Source organism: Malus domestica, chromosome 07 (genome assembly GCF_042453785.1).
Source record: "Malus domestica chromosome 07, GDT2T_hap1".
Classification (NCBI taxonomy): domain Eukaryota; kingdom Viridiplantae; phylum Streptophyta; class Magnoliopsida; order Rosales; family Rosaceae; genus Malus; species Malus domestica.
Genome location: NC_091667.1, coordinates 2,589,780 through 2,605,047, shown reverse-complemented (window position 1 = coordinate 2,605,047; position 15,268 = coordinate 2,589,780). Strand labels below are relative to the sequence as shown.

General features: G+C 35.9%; 1 protein-coding gene across 2 annotated transcripts; it reads right to left on the bottom strand.

Moving 5' to 3' along the window:
* Positions 1-6,501: 6,501 nt before the first annotated feature.
* LOC103422406 (scarecrow-like protein 3) lies at positions 6,502-9,294 on the bottom strand. Of its 2 annotated transcripts, none has more exons than XM_008360471.4 (2): positions 8,855-9,294; positions 6,502-8,174 (listed from the first exon to the last, which is right to left on the bottom strand). In XM_008360471.4, exon 2 carries the CDS (start codon positions 8,117-8,119, stop codon positions 6,743-6,745), a length of 1,377 nt encoding a protein of 458 aa, XP_008358693.2. In that variant the 5' UTR covers positions 8,120-8,174; positions 8,855-9,294; the 3' UTR covers positions 6,502-6,742. The 2 variants fall into 2 exon arrangements, with proteins under 2 accessions (XP_008358693.2, XP_017184190.2); XM_017328701.3 differs by lacking the exon at positions 8,855-9,294 and adding an exon at positions 8,383-8,824.
* Between the last annotated feature and the right edge of the window lie 5,974 nt (positions 9,295-15,268).

The following is a 15,268-nucleotide window of genomic DNA, read 5'->3' as shown; positions in this document are numbered from 1 at the left end:
GACGACACGTCTTAAGGGTTATATGGTTTTTCAGAAGGTTTTCACAAAACTTAATGAGTCTTGCATGTTCACATTCGATCTGGACGCCACATATGGATTGCATGTTAGATATACGTTCTATGTTAGAGGTTCCAAGTAGGGCATATTTTTGGAAAACCTAACCTTCAAAATATGCATGGGTAATTCATAAGTAATTGGAAGAACTACATATAATTGTTAAAGTGACGGGGAAACCCTAGTGCTCAAATTTATTTTCAAAAACTCTTTTCTTTTGTTTTCTTTACTTTGCCAATTTATTTAATTGTTTTTAATTAAATTCGTTTTTACTATTTTAGGTCATAAAAACAACCTCTTCCAAACTTTGTTTTCAAATTATTAATTAAGATTTGGTATTTAAATAAATTATTCATTAAATCCCTGTGGAGAACGGCCTTGCTCGAGCTGCTATACTATGATAACCTTGTACTCTTGTAAGTATTTTGAAGTGTTTTTATCCCTACTTTTGCAAATGGTAAAATCCCTATTAAGAAATTCACAATAACCTTGTGGTCGTGGGTTCCAATTTCTTAATATGGATTTTACCACCTGCAAAAGTAGGGATAAAAACATTTAAAAATACTTACAAGAGTACAAAGTTATCGTAGTATAGCAGCTCGAGCAATGTCGTTCTCCACAGGGATTTAATGAATAATTTATTTAAATACCAAATCTTAATTAATAATTTGAAAACAAAGTTTGGAAGAGCTTGATTTTATGACCTAAAATATTAAAAACGAATTTAATTAAAAATAATTAAATAAATTGGCAAAGTAAAGAAAACAAAAGAAAATAGTTTTGAAAATAAATTTGAGCACTAGGATTCCGCCGTCACCATAACAATCACACGTAGTTCTTCCAATTACTTATGAATTACCCATGCATATTTTGAAGGTTATGTTTTCCTAAAATATGCCCTACTTGGAACCTCCAACAACGTATATCTAACATGCAACTTGTCTGTGGCGTCTAGATCTACTGTGAACATGCAAGACTCATTAAGTTTTGTGAAAACCTTCTGAAAAACCATATAACCCTTAAGATGTGTTATCCATCCTAAGAAGTTACACATATTAACCACAAGAAGCCTTAGTCAATTTCAGGGACAATCCACCGCCAAATTGCATCAATTTACTTTTCTAAATATCCTTATGGTGGTCAATCATCAAGACAATTAGATAATTTAAACCGGTGATTAATAATTCAAAACTTGCATACATAATATCACAAGTAAATTGAAAAGAGACTACATATTCTTGCTAAGGCTTGTGGCCTTACCCTAGCAAAGGAAACTAGTTACTAACAATCATAAAACAAAATATTATTAAGAATATGGATAGAAAACACCTTGAAAATACAAAGTTGTGCATTCTCCAAATTATGTGTTCTTCTCTTTTATCTCTAATGGCTAAATAGCCTTATTTATACTACTATGAAGGCTTGTGGCCTTACCCTAGCAAACGAAACTAGTTATTAACAATCATAAAACAAAATATTATTAAGAATATGGATAGAAAACACCTTGAAATACAAAGTAGTGCATTCTCCAAATTATATGTGTTCTTCTCTTTTATCTCTAATGGCTAAATAGCCTTATTTATACTACTACGAAATAAAATCCTTATTAGAAAAGGTCTTCTAAAAACTAGGAAACATAATAGAATAAGATAACTAGGAAATAAAAGGTTTTTTTATTAAACTGAAATTTGGACTGCAGAGAAAATCCATCTTTTGACCAACCAAATCAACTCCGATTTGTCTCAAAATGTCTCTTTTAAAGCTTGACATGTTCCTAACAAATCCTCAGAAGGAATCTTTCTCAAAATATACCATCTTGACCTTCAAAATACCCAAAACGTCTAGAAACGTCAATCTAGGAACGTTGCGCGCTGGGTCTTTATTTTATTGTCACGATCAAACGGCTTGCTAGAAAAATCTAAAATTTTGACACAATCATCTTGAAAGATTCACGAACATCCTCCAATTAGAATCACACCAAAATTCATCCGTTTGGTCACTTTTTGCTTCAGAGGAAGTCGAATGTCCTACATTGAAAATACATAACAAAGTATCAAAATTCTACCAAAATAACCAATAAATTAATACTAAGATAAGGGTAAAATATATAGTATAATATTGACTCATTAACACCCTAAGAAAGTGGAGAGTAGAGAGTAGAGATCTAGTAATATGTCTTCATTTCTGTACTTCACTAGTCTCATCACCCTCTGCTCTATCTTGTTCTACTCCAACGAAGGAGTTCAAGTTAGGCAATTCATTACAGCCCAGCAACCAGCAAAAACGAGCCACCTTCACTTTTATTTCCATGACATTCTCAGTGGCAAAAACCCTAGTGCTATTAGAATTACTGGGCCACCAAACAGAACCCTTACCACCTTCGGTACGTAGCACCATGATTGATGATGCACTGACCGAAAAGCAAGATCCCACCTCTAAGATCGTTGGAAGAGCACAAGGGTTTTACTCAGTGGCTTCACAAGGACGTGATAAATTTGCATTCCTCATGGTCATGAATTTGGTTTTTGTCGAAGGCAAGTACAAGGGGAGTAGCATTAGGTGTGGTTTGGGAGTGAGGTGCTTAAAAAAAAACACCTATGAAAAAAAACTGTGAGGGTTTTAGGTGTTTGGTAAACTAAAAAAAATGGCTTATTTTGGAAGCTGATGTGAGAATAAGCTGAAGTCAAAGGAAAAGCTAAAGCAGCTATTTGCTGCTTTGGAAAACTGGTTTTTTTTCAAAGCACACGAAGCTACAATGCTCCTTTAATGAAAAGACCCACGTCGGACTTGTGGGCGAAGATTGTGTCGACAGCGAGGGAGGAGATCTCGATAGCGAGGGAGGGTTCGAAGGTGGTCATGTCGACGAGGATGCCTCCGGGGCGGAATCCAGAGAGTGCGCCAATGGTGGGGTCGAGGAGGACGGAGCGGACGTCAGATTTGGGTTGTGGGTATTCTGGGTTTGTGGGTTTTCTGTCGAAATGCTTCCTGTCCTTGCAAGGGTGCGGTTGAAGACGGTGAGGGCGCCAGCCTTTAGGGTTTTCTGGGTTTAGGGTTTTCTGGGTTGTGGGTAGAGGACTGGAAATTTTCTAATTCGAATGAAGCTCCCAGGCGTTGGGCATCCTTTAAATCTGACCTCGCAAACCCCAATTTGGGGATCTCCAAACCTTAGAAATGGTTTCCTCCGACGGGGGAAAAACCGATCCGAGAGAGAGACTTTGTGGGTTTTCAGGTTTAAAAAAAAAAAAAACTCATTTTATATCCTTTTTGGTCATTTCACACAGTCACAGTTGTTTTACATAAAAATTTACCAAACACTATCAGACTGCTTTTTTTTCCAAAAGCACTTTTACAAAAAAGTTTACCAAACACTCTGCTGATTTATTTCACAGCCGCTTATTCTCACAACAGTTTTTTTTCAAAGCACAGCAATACCAAACCAGCCCTTAGCGTTATTGGGAGGAATCCGGTGATGAACGATGTGAGAGAGATGCCGATCGTTGGAGGCACAGGGCTCTTTAGGTTTGCTCGTGGCTATGTCTTAGCACATACTGTTTGGTTTGATCCTAAAACGGGACATGCCATCGTTGAGTACAATGTTTTTGTGTCTCATAACTAGAGAAATTTGTCTTGGCAAGCCCAACAGCCTGGATATATTTTTCTCTGTTCCCAGAACACAAGCCGGGACCATCAAGTGTCATAGGCTCATAATAAGTGAAGAGAAGATATATTTTTCAGGATATGATGATTAGAATTGTATAAAGATAAGATTAATTACTTCCTTATCATTCAAAATGACATGGAATTTATTGGTATGAATTTTTTAGCTGAAATAAATCGCATTACAATTTGCAAACTGGTTCATACTTTATGCGTATATTTCAGTAGTTACAACTTGCATGTTTATGTGTAATTTCTTGATTCGTTTTCAATTTTAAGTTCGAGCTTGTTTCAAAGGCAAGCTTAAACGAGCCGAGCAGAATTCAAGCTTGAGAAAATCATTTGAACCGAACTTAAGCACAACTATATGAACTTTGTTCGAGCTTAAGCGGAGGTTTGGCTCAGGTCATTGACAACCATAATTTCAAGCTTAATTATACTTTACACTATTAACTTCCCAAAGATTATACAAAATAAAACCTTGCACAAATGAAAATGGAAAAAATGGCCTCTTATGTTTAGCTATTCATGATCCTTCTTCTCTTAATAGTTTAGCCTTCCGTAACAATTTTTTATGGATCATGATGTAGGGCCCTAGGTGCTCGCACTTGGCCCTCTTATTCAGTAACAACCTTTTTAATCACTTTAGATGTGTTGAATGACACCGCAAGAACAACTTTATTTATCCGACAGAAAAAAAAAAGAACTTTATTTGAAAATTAAACTACACTAGCAAGTCCAGACAGAGGAAAGAAAAATCAAAATATAGGCAGAGTAGAATTCATAAGGTTTCGAGGACCTGCTAAAGTACTATACCTGCAAAGCCTTGTTTGTGAAGCAAGCATGCTCTGAGAGGTGTTATCATATCATCAGATGGGGCACTACTAAAATGGCACACTATTACTTCGTCTGGAATCAATCGAAATTCCACTAAGCAAAGAAAATTGGTTGTCTCTCCATATTTCACTACAATTTACTAAGCATATATAATTGCAATTACAAAACTTTAAAATATATGTTTTATATTTTAGCACCGCAGAAATATATGTGCAGCAAGGTTTCTGACAAGCACATGGAAAGGGTAGCTTTGATGCTAAAAATGTCAAATTTTTGCATAGGAGTAAATAAATTGATAAATTGAAAGCTAATCCAAGCTATCAATACTCTCAAGAACGAAATGCTCGTGATTTGGCAATAATTACTGGACAATTCAATTGATTGATAACAAGAATCAAGCCAAAAAAACTCGTTGTAATGCTTAATAATGTAATACACTAAAATTTCTTTAAACGCAGAAGAGCATTGTTATTTGGACACATAAAACCACTCATCAGAGTTCTAACAATGGTAGAACCCGCATCTTTTATACTTAACATAAATATCATTTTTCTACTCCGCCAATCATGATGGATAGATATATCTAAAATAGTACTATCACATGATGTTACTATTCCACTCAAATTCAAATGTGTATTTGGTTTTGTTATATATTAATATACCCTAAAAGAGACATATTAGCTAATCATATTGCCTATAGCACGTAGAAAAGTACACTACGTGACAAGTGTTCCGATTTACTTAAAAATTTCTGCTGAAGATGTCATAGAATTATATTCTTTACCCGTTCCTTTTCTATTATGTATTTGTAAATAAAAATTACGCAGCGCTCTTGTTGATGGAAAACCAAGCACGGGGTTATAATTTCTTCACCAATGCAAAGAATCCACCCTCTCTTAACTAAGGAAGAGACATCATTCCCCACTTCCATACCAATTCCATCCTATAAACAAATATCTGCAACACTTGCAATAAAATTGAAAACTGAACGCAAAATGTCTTGTTTTGCCACTTTTGCCTGCTACTTCATCATCTTATCAACCTTCTTGACTACCATACGTGGAGCATTCTCCGACATTCTCTTTTATCCCTATCTGCAAAACGAATGGAGAAAACTACCCGCCTTCAGTTCTATTTCCACAACATCCACGACAGCAAGAACCCAACTTCCATGAAAATTGTTGAACCACCAAACAAGTCAGTTGGGGGTTTCGGAACAACTTTCACGGTAGACAATCCATTGACAAAAGGGCCAAAGGCTAGTTCAAAGCTTGTGGGGAGAGCTCAGGGCATTTCCGCTCTTGCTTCCCAACATGACCCTGGGTATTACTTATGGTCTTGAACTTTGCTTTCCTAGACGGTATGTACAATGGTAGTACCGTTAGTATTCGAGGGAGGAATCCATATATGGAAGCCATCCGGCAGATGCCTATCGTTGGAGGTAGTGGAGTTTTTCAATATGCACGGGGCTATGCATTGGCGAAGACATTCTAGATGAGCACGAAAACTGGATATGCTTTTGGCATGTTGCTGAGTACAATGTGTCTGTGTTGCACTACTGAAAGAGTAACGATATTGTATCACATCATCTCGCTGAGAGATTTGGTCAGTAAATGTACTAGAAATAGTTTTGTTGCTTTTTCTTTTATGGTTTGTGTTGCCTTCCATGAATACATGCTGTGTCGGTTTAGAATATTTTTTTTTTATACAACAGTATATTTACTCTAAGGGGTGGAGAATAAACTGGTAACGAACTTGACATTCATGAGATTCAAAACTAAGACGTCTTACTTACTGGTGAAGAAGAATATTAATAGACCGTAGTACTAAATTGATTTAAAGTATCTTGAATAGCAAGGAGTGTGATATTTCACTAATTAAAAATACCTATATGATTGACTTAAAACCCCAAATATGTTTAAAATTGAAGTATCTACAGAACAGGATTCAACCTAAAGAAAATATGCCAGAGGCACAACACCATGTTTTAATATAGATAGAGATCTAAAAAGCATACATATTAACAACGAAAGAAAAAGGAGAAAACAAATTCTCCAAACCTTTCTGAGAAAGACACTATGCAGTTGGATAGGAAGAAATGCATAAAATCCTTTACACAAACAAGAAAAGGGAAATAAGAAAGAAAAAGGAGAAAAAGCACTCAATCCCCGCATGGTCGACCAACATATCATTCTTATCTCCTAGACCTCCAGCCTGAAATCGTAAAAAGAGGTCTGTCATGCCAGCAAATAAACACACATCCATTCTCTTCTTTAATCTTATACCCTTCATAGCCACGCAAGAGCCCCCTAGCCTGCAACATTCCATTGTAGCTCAAAGGCACCTTGCCAAACCCTGCCAACTCAAGTCTTAGAACCCACTTCTCAAGCTTCTCATGCCTCTCCCTGCGCTCAGTTCCTTCACATGCTATGATGTTTTTTATTTCCTCTCCGAAAAGCATCTTCTCAACCTTTTGTCGCTCCATTGGTGCTCTTGATACTGTAGACTCTAAGCAATCAAAAAGTGCTCCATAGAAGTACAATGCTTCCATGATCCTGTCCATCAATGTATGGCCATTGTGGTTTGCCTCTTGCTCGGTTATTACCATTAGTTTTGGCGAAAGGCCCCAAAGAGAAGTTAAAAAACTCCCCGTTGGTGAAGCACCTGATAGCGGGGACCAAGCAGTATCGGGGCTCAGGTTATATGCACTGATTGGATCTTTCTCCAGCCACTCTCCCAAAGTGAGTTTATTCATATGCAAGACTTTCTGCAGGTTCTTAGATGCTAATGGTGATTTCCTCCTATGATCATCATCACTTGCCAAGAACGAATGTAGCTGCAGAACGGAGCAGATTGCAAGAGCCTCTCCAGTCTTGACACGCAAACTTTCGATATCAAGGTTCTCTAACTTGCTTACTATAGCATTGAACTGAAATGGGATGTTCAGATTTCCGGCTTCTTCTGTCAGCTGAAGGAACATTTGGTCTAATACTTCTTTTTGTTCATTAATGCCCGTAATTCTCAAATGGGGAGGGCCTTCAGGTCGCGCATTCAATGTTTGAATCAAATTAATCCACTGAGCGGGCTCACATGAATGAAGATCGATAATATGAACCATCTTCTCCCCTTCCATGGCTTCCACTATGGCCTGATTTGTGACCACATACGCAACCTTTAGGAAAGGACAGAGATCAAAGAACAGCCTTTGAACAATAATTTCTTCTGAGACTGATGATATTTTCGTTGAATGAAGCGCTTTATGCAGACCGGGCCAACCTTTAAGCATCCGGTCAGCAAGTGCCTCAGTGAAATAAGCAGCTATTCTCTGCATTGAATCGCCATCAGGAGAGGCGAGCTGAGAAATCTGGTCAAGCCAAAAATTTGATTTCTCAATGCTACCAGAAGTGACATGGCTAGCACATGCGTAAAGAAGCTGGATCAGACATAAACCTCTCTCCTCAGATTTTAGCTCCCGGAGCCATGGTGAGTATGGAGATCCCATCCCAGGAGATAGCCAGGGAAAGAACTGCAGGGGTGATGAAGTTACTGGTGACCCGTCCTCTTGCGCCATTTTTTCACTTAACGACAAAAACAATCAGCTGATGCAGAAGATTAGATTGCCGGAACTGTTTTACAAAAGAAAGAATTAGGCCACAAGGAAAGCAGCTGAGGAATAAATTAATTAAAATTCGACTTCAATATTTTCTCTTTCGCATATTTGTTTTCCAAATAATGAAGCACTTAGATTCGAGCTGAAATTTCCATGTATCATACCTATAATACAAACAATGGTCTAAACTACTTTAATCCATGGGGTCGAGGACTCGAACTCACCTGCCCTGACCATGTGACCTACCTCTTTCACAAGGTTAAAAGTACCAGACCTGTAATTTCACAGACCTTACTTCGGTGTTTACGTACAGCACACAACTAAAATTAATCTTGAATCCGGGTAAATTTGATACGAATCGGGTCAACTGAACAGATGGTTTCTGAGAAACGGGAGCAAAAGAATGAAAAATTGAAAATATGAATTTGATTTTTGTTCTTGGAAATGATTCCATTGTGAACAAAACTAAAAGAACTCATTACAAGTGAGCTAAAATATTTCCTTCACTACTCAACAATGTAAGTTTTTGGGAATTTTTCGAGTTAAATGTCTACTTTTTTTCATCAACAAATCAACCAAAAAGCCCTAAACAAAATCAAATATGCCACACAGAAAAGCATAAAATAAAAAACAATTCACAACAAATGAACAACTACATCTGTAATAAATATAAACTACGCAGAGCAAGGGAATTACCAGAAAAAGTAACTAGTTAGTTCCTCCAATAAATAACCGACCAAGTTCAAACGAAATGGAAATTCCTCACTGGGTCCAGAAAAGTTTCTGAAATGGTGGTGATTGGCTGGAGCCTCCTCCTAGCTAATCCATCAAGGGCGAGGAGTTTAAGAAAACTCAGAAGGGTTTTGTGTTTGTGATGTGAAGTTTTGTTGCAAAGTGAGTGAAATAGCAAAAAACTCTTGTTTTAAAGTGCTGTTCCATCTCTGCATTGGCGACAAACGGGGCTTCCTTTCGTCGTCATTGATTAGTTTTGTTTGTCCTTTGGCTCGTTCAGAGGAATATGGAATTTCTGAAATACAGTGCCCTCCCCCTCTCCCCCTCTCTCTAGCTCTCTCTCGATTTTATCTCTAAAATGTCTGGTGTATTGCTGTGTTTCTCTCTCACTCTCACTTGAGATTAGTCACCAAGTGAAATGGATGGAAATAAGAGCTGGCCAAGTTTGGGACTATTCTCCAACACAATGCCCTTCCAAAACATGTCCTAACAAAACAAAACAACACACTTGCTTGTTGCTTAGTGGGTAATTAATAGTGGGGAGATTGCAAGGAGGAGCCTCCCAAGTGCCTCCAAATCCAAAACTTGTATTTGGATTCTTTCCAAAGGCATACACCATCCACTTGGTACTTTCTTCTTACATTAAGACAAAGGGACAAGCAAATTATTGGAAAAGCCAAAAGTAGATAGAACATGTCACTTTTGGTGGTGGTGGTGGTGGAAGTACTTGGAAGAATATCATACCCCCATTCCTTCAGTATTTCCTTTTTACCCTAACCCAATCCCATGTACGAAGTGACATCAAATTGCAACCTACACTAAGCCACCTAATCATGTATTAGTGGTATACCACATCATTGCACCTAGCCAGTCTATGCTTGAGTTTGTTGTTTGAAAAAATTTATGCAATCAATTTCACTTAAATTTTATCATGTTCATGCAGTGAAAAGTGTTTCCAAAAATACAATATAATTCATTGAACAGTCTCCAAAATAACATGGAATAATTTCATTTAGAACGTATGTGATTTCACACACTTATTTTTCTTCACGTGCACACGTCTGTTTATATCTAATCTTTAGATTGAATCAATAAAAAAAATCGATTAATATAAATAAACAAATATGTCGTCGTCGTACCCAGTGCACAAGGCTCCCGTTTTATGCAGGGTCTGGGAGAGGTGAATGTCGGCTAGCCTTACCCCCATTTATGGAGAGGCTGCTCCCAAGAAATAAACAAATATGTGAATAAGGAAAATAAAAAAATAAAAGAAAGAGTATGCGGATATCATTACTCAACAATGTGTCAATTTATACAATGGCTGGATACTATTACGATTACATTGAAATGAACAATAATAAAAAGACACACACATATATAGGTTAATTTAGTGAAGGGTTGAATCCTTTTCAACGTAACAAATTAATAATAATAAGGAAACATGCCACTTAGTACTACGGTCTAGTGGCTCTTCACTTGTAAGTGAGAGATCGTAGATTCGATTCTCGCCAAATATGAAGTTGAACTACATTATTTGGCAAGCCCACCGTTAAGTGAGAGATCTTAGGTTCGATCCTCCCCCACCACCTCACTATAAGTGTAGATACTATAGTTTGTTAAAAAAAATAAATAATAATAATTAATAAGGAGACACACATTTCTCTCTCTCTTTCTGTGAAAACCCTAGTTTCCGTAAGGCACCCTTTTGGTGCATGATGAAATCGGCTCCATGAAAACACTAAATTAGAAATGATTTATTAAATGTAAGGAACCATATTGTATCCTATTGAAAAATCAATATCCATTCAGTTTGTTGACCATATTTTAATTGATCAAAATTTGAATATCTAAATCATGATCAATTATTCAATATTCAATATTCGAAGAAACTTAGTGATATGTATTTTTTTCTTCTGGAGAAAACGTTTCATGATCAATTGATACGTACATAACATCAACCCCAAGGTACATTACCTAAAGCATCAAGGATTAACCATCCTAGATTATCTCGGCAATCCAAAATGAGAGATCCCCATAAAAAAAAGGCTATGTAACAAGCAAGTCGGTGAGTAACTAAGCTAAAAATGTATTTGAACAGTGCTAAACTAGGCTAAGCATGTGGATCAATTACATTGAGTGGCTAGAGCACGTGAAGTTAGGAAGGGCAGGGTTTGATTTCTCACAACATAAGTTGCCCTACTTTATTAACTAGAATTTAGGCAATTAATCTAAATTTCACAATACGAGTACATGAATATAACGACACGAGTATGAAAGCAAAAACAATTGTCCACTATGTAGAAAATCAAGTTCTCTACATATGGGTGTCCATATCTTAAGAAACTTCTGGACATATAAGCCTTTCACTTTTTATGTTCTCATTCAAGAAAGATATCCTATACAAAACTAGGAAAAACTATAGCATCTGAATAATATTCTTATTTCAATCATACAACCCATTTAACTCTCAAGTCTCAAATCAAATAAGAGTACATTTTTTTAACAAACGATATTATCTATATTAAGGGGATGAGGGAGTGAGCTCAACCTCACAATGTGCTAACAATAATGTGGTTCAAATTCATCTTTGTCAAGAATCGAAACGAAGACCTCTCACTCATAAGTGAAGAGAAATAGCACCAAACCGTAGTACTAAGTGGCAATAAGAGTACATAACTCTAAAGAATAATTATTTGGTCTAGTATGTAACTCTCAAATAAGAGTACATAATTAAACTGTCAAGCCTTGTAGAGGGGGCTGGTAACTAAGCAGCGCATTAAAGTAAATGGTTGTATGGAGATATAAGTCAATTGGAGGTGAAAGATTCTTTATCACCTCGTGATGAAGTCACATTAAGCACACCCCAATCCCTCAAGTTAATAGGACATACCTACTTTTGATAGGGGCATAACAAACCACAATTGTTGTTGAAATAATTAAATCTAAATTTCATATATTACATCTAAATTTCATATATTACTCATGTGGAAACTACAACATGGCAAAAAGAAAATGTGACAAACTAGTGAAGACATTTTATCTTACCTTATTGGAAATTTTTGTATGTAAATTTCTTTAAGCCGGATCATACTTTACAACATAAAGCTATGATTTATGGTACCCTTTGCAACGAATGTTCCATGATATATACCACATATGTGGATGTGGGAGGCTAATGAGATACGAGTCAGCCAGCACTATTGCATGGCTTGTGCTAAATAAAAGTAGACAAAATGGAGCATCTGTCAGTTGTTTTTTTTTTTTCCCTAAAAAATTCCAATTCCTTTGTACTGTTGTTTGTAAATCATTTGTTTGCAATTACAGGCTGCATAGGGAAGTCAAACTGATCAAGTCTCACTGCCTAACTTTTTGTATTTTATATATTTCCCTGGATCAGCATAGAGCAAGAGTCACGAAATACAATTTGAATCCAATTTAATAATTTTCTGAATTTTTAGGGTTTTAATTTAAGTACCAAATGACTGAGAATGAAATATATAGAATTTTATGTTACATATTTCAATTCTGTGATGATGATGGTGTGTGTATATATGGGGTTTAAAGTTTAAACAACGTTATTTTAAAATTAAGGTTAAGAAATTATGGTTAAGGTTATTAGAAGCCTCCATCTTTTCTTCGGGTGCCGGATATCTAGGTAGCTTTGGATGTGGTTAGCAAGTAAATTTGGTATCTCTTTCACTTTTTTTTTAAATTCCCTGGCTGTTTTTGGGATGGCTACATACGTAAGCCCTTTTACCAACAGTTGCACAATCTCTGAATTTTTGTGGGTCGTTCTACTATTTGGGTTATTTGAAAGCTCAAAATAAGTTTATTTTTAGAGTCGTCCAATCTTTCATCATCTTTGCATGTATATCAATTATAGGATCGTTCATGATGGGAAGTTTATTCTTGGTTACCCTCAGGGTTTTGACCCTCGTATCATTTCTTCTATGGGGATTCAACCTATCCCACGCAAGGTGCCAACTATTCTTCTTGTCCTTTGGCCTTCTCCTTGGTTCCTTTGGATTAAACTTAATATAGATGGTTTGTCTAAAGGAAATCTTGGTTCTACTGCTTGTGGAGGAGGTTTCCGAGATTGTTATGGTCAATTTCTTGGTGGTTTCTGCCAAGGGATTGGTCATCACAACTCTTTTTTTATGTGGAATTATTAGCATTTGTTATTAGTGTAGAGTTGCATATTAATGGGGTTGACATTGTCTTTGGCTGAAAATTGATTCTTCTAGTGTTATTTCTACTCTTCAATCACTAATTTTGATCCTCCATGGCCTATTCGTACACAATGGTCTATTTGTTTGGACCGCATTCGGAAGATGGCTTTCCATGCCTCTCATATATATCGCGAAGGAAATGTGGTTGTGGACAATTTTGCTAACATGGGCTTGTCTTCTCCAATTTTGGTATGGCTTGATTCCCCTTGGATAGCGGTTCATGCTGCTTTGTTTCAAACTATGTTGGCTTTCCTGGCTTTTGTTTCTCAAATTAATGTGCATCTTGGCATACATGTTTGTCTTACTTTTTTGTTTTTTTTCTTTCTTAACCTTGTGATGTTGCTTATTCTGTTTTGCAGATTTAGACGTTTAGGTTCGGCTTTAGAGGGGATAGTTTTCATGTCCCCTTCTTTTCCTTATATATTTGTTGTTTTTGTTTCTAGAGGAGTAAGGTTTATGTCCCCCTTCTTTTCATGTAATTTTTTTTAATCATTTTTCTTTGTATTATGAGGGGTTAGGTTTATGTCCCCCCTGACTAGTGCACCCTTTTTCGATATCAATAAAATTCCCCTCGTACCGTCGAGGTTTTCTAAAAAATAGCCTCCATTCTTTTGGGTTTTAAGTGATATTCTACACTAATCAAGGAGAGAAGGATTGGGGGAGAGTTGGGGGAGATCATTGAACCTAAGTCGGGATGAGATGAGTAAAAATGTCCTAACTACCAGGGCAATATCCACCACTTGTAGGAAACCTCCATTCTTCTTATCTATATATAAATGAGCACCCTAACTACCATGACAATACACTTGCATGAAACTTTTAATATATCTATAATACCTTTCACTAATTAGAATGTAAAAAGAAAATTTTAATTAATTGGGATAAAATAGTAGAATGACAAAATTTTGAATTAAAATAGATTAATTAAAAATTTTGAAAAATAAAATAATACCACATAGAGGGCAGTTACTATTGTTTATTTCTTGGATTTATAATAGGAAATTTTTTTGAAATGTCATATTGTTATAAATAGGTAAAAGTTAGAGAGGTAACCTTTGCTAGGGACAGGAGTGAAGCGTGTGCAATTTATCATACTATTTAGTTTCGTAACCCTAGCTGACACAAAAGGATTACAGTACAGGTAAAGAGACGAAGAGAGGGATACTGATATTATTGCTTTCACTTCTTTTCTTTTTTGTGTGTTGTGATCACACACCGAGTGCTCTTTAAATAGAGCCACACCCGTGAAAACTTACAAAGGTGAAATGACTGCTCTTTGAAAAACCTCATACAACAACAACATGGTCACTATTATGAAGTCCTCTTCACCTTTGGCTAAAAACATGTGGGCATTCACTCCCACAACTTTTACAACACATATGAACTTGTACGCATTTTTCAATTTGTCATATTAGCTAAAATTTTAAGCAATTTGTCATACAAACTTTTTGAAATCATTAATTTGTCATCTCTCCTTAACTCTGTTAAGTTTTCCATCCAATATAAGTCTTGTGCCTCGCATATGATTTGTGTTTAGGGTTATTTCGGTCATTCTAATACCTTACTTCCCTTTTATTAAGTTGTATTCGACAAAAAACTATAGGGTTTCTCAGGCAATGGAACAATATTTTTGATATGATAGCAATGAAATGATCATGCAATGCACTATCTTCTGGCTATTCCAAATATGTAATGACACATGAGTGGGAGTTTGCATTTTAGCATGTGACGAAGACGTAATTTCATATAGGCTATATAAATGAGAAACAGGTTGACATTTTGTGACCTAAATGGAGTAGTAGGTGCATATGCCCTAAAGGAAAAATAAAAAATTTAAGTGTTTGTACTAAAGAAAAGTAAAAAAACTGGTGAAAATATATTAAAATGATCTAAATAACCCTACCTATAGACAAATCATGTGTGAGACACATAACTTATATTGGATGAAAAACTGATTGGAGTTAGGGTGAGATGACAAATTAATGATTTTATAAAGTTGGTATGGCAAATTGCTAAAAATTTTAATTTATATGACAAATTGAAAAATATGAACAAGTTCATATGACATTTAAAATGTTTTTCCTTATAATAATTATAAAATCAATATTTTAAATAAAATAAAAAAATATAAATTATCACATGCGTTAGT

Excerpts from the sequence above, each read along its gene's own strand:
- LOC103422406 (XM_008360471.4), bottom strand. The coding sequence starts at position 8,119 with ATGGCGCAAGAGGACGGGTCACCAGTAACTTCATCACCCCTGCAGTTC.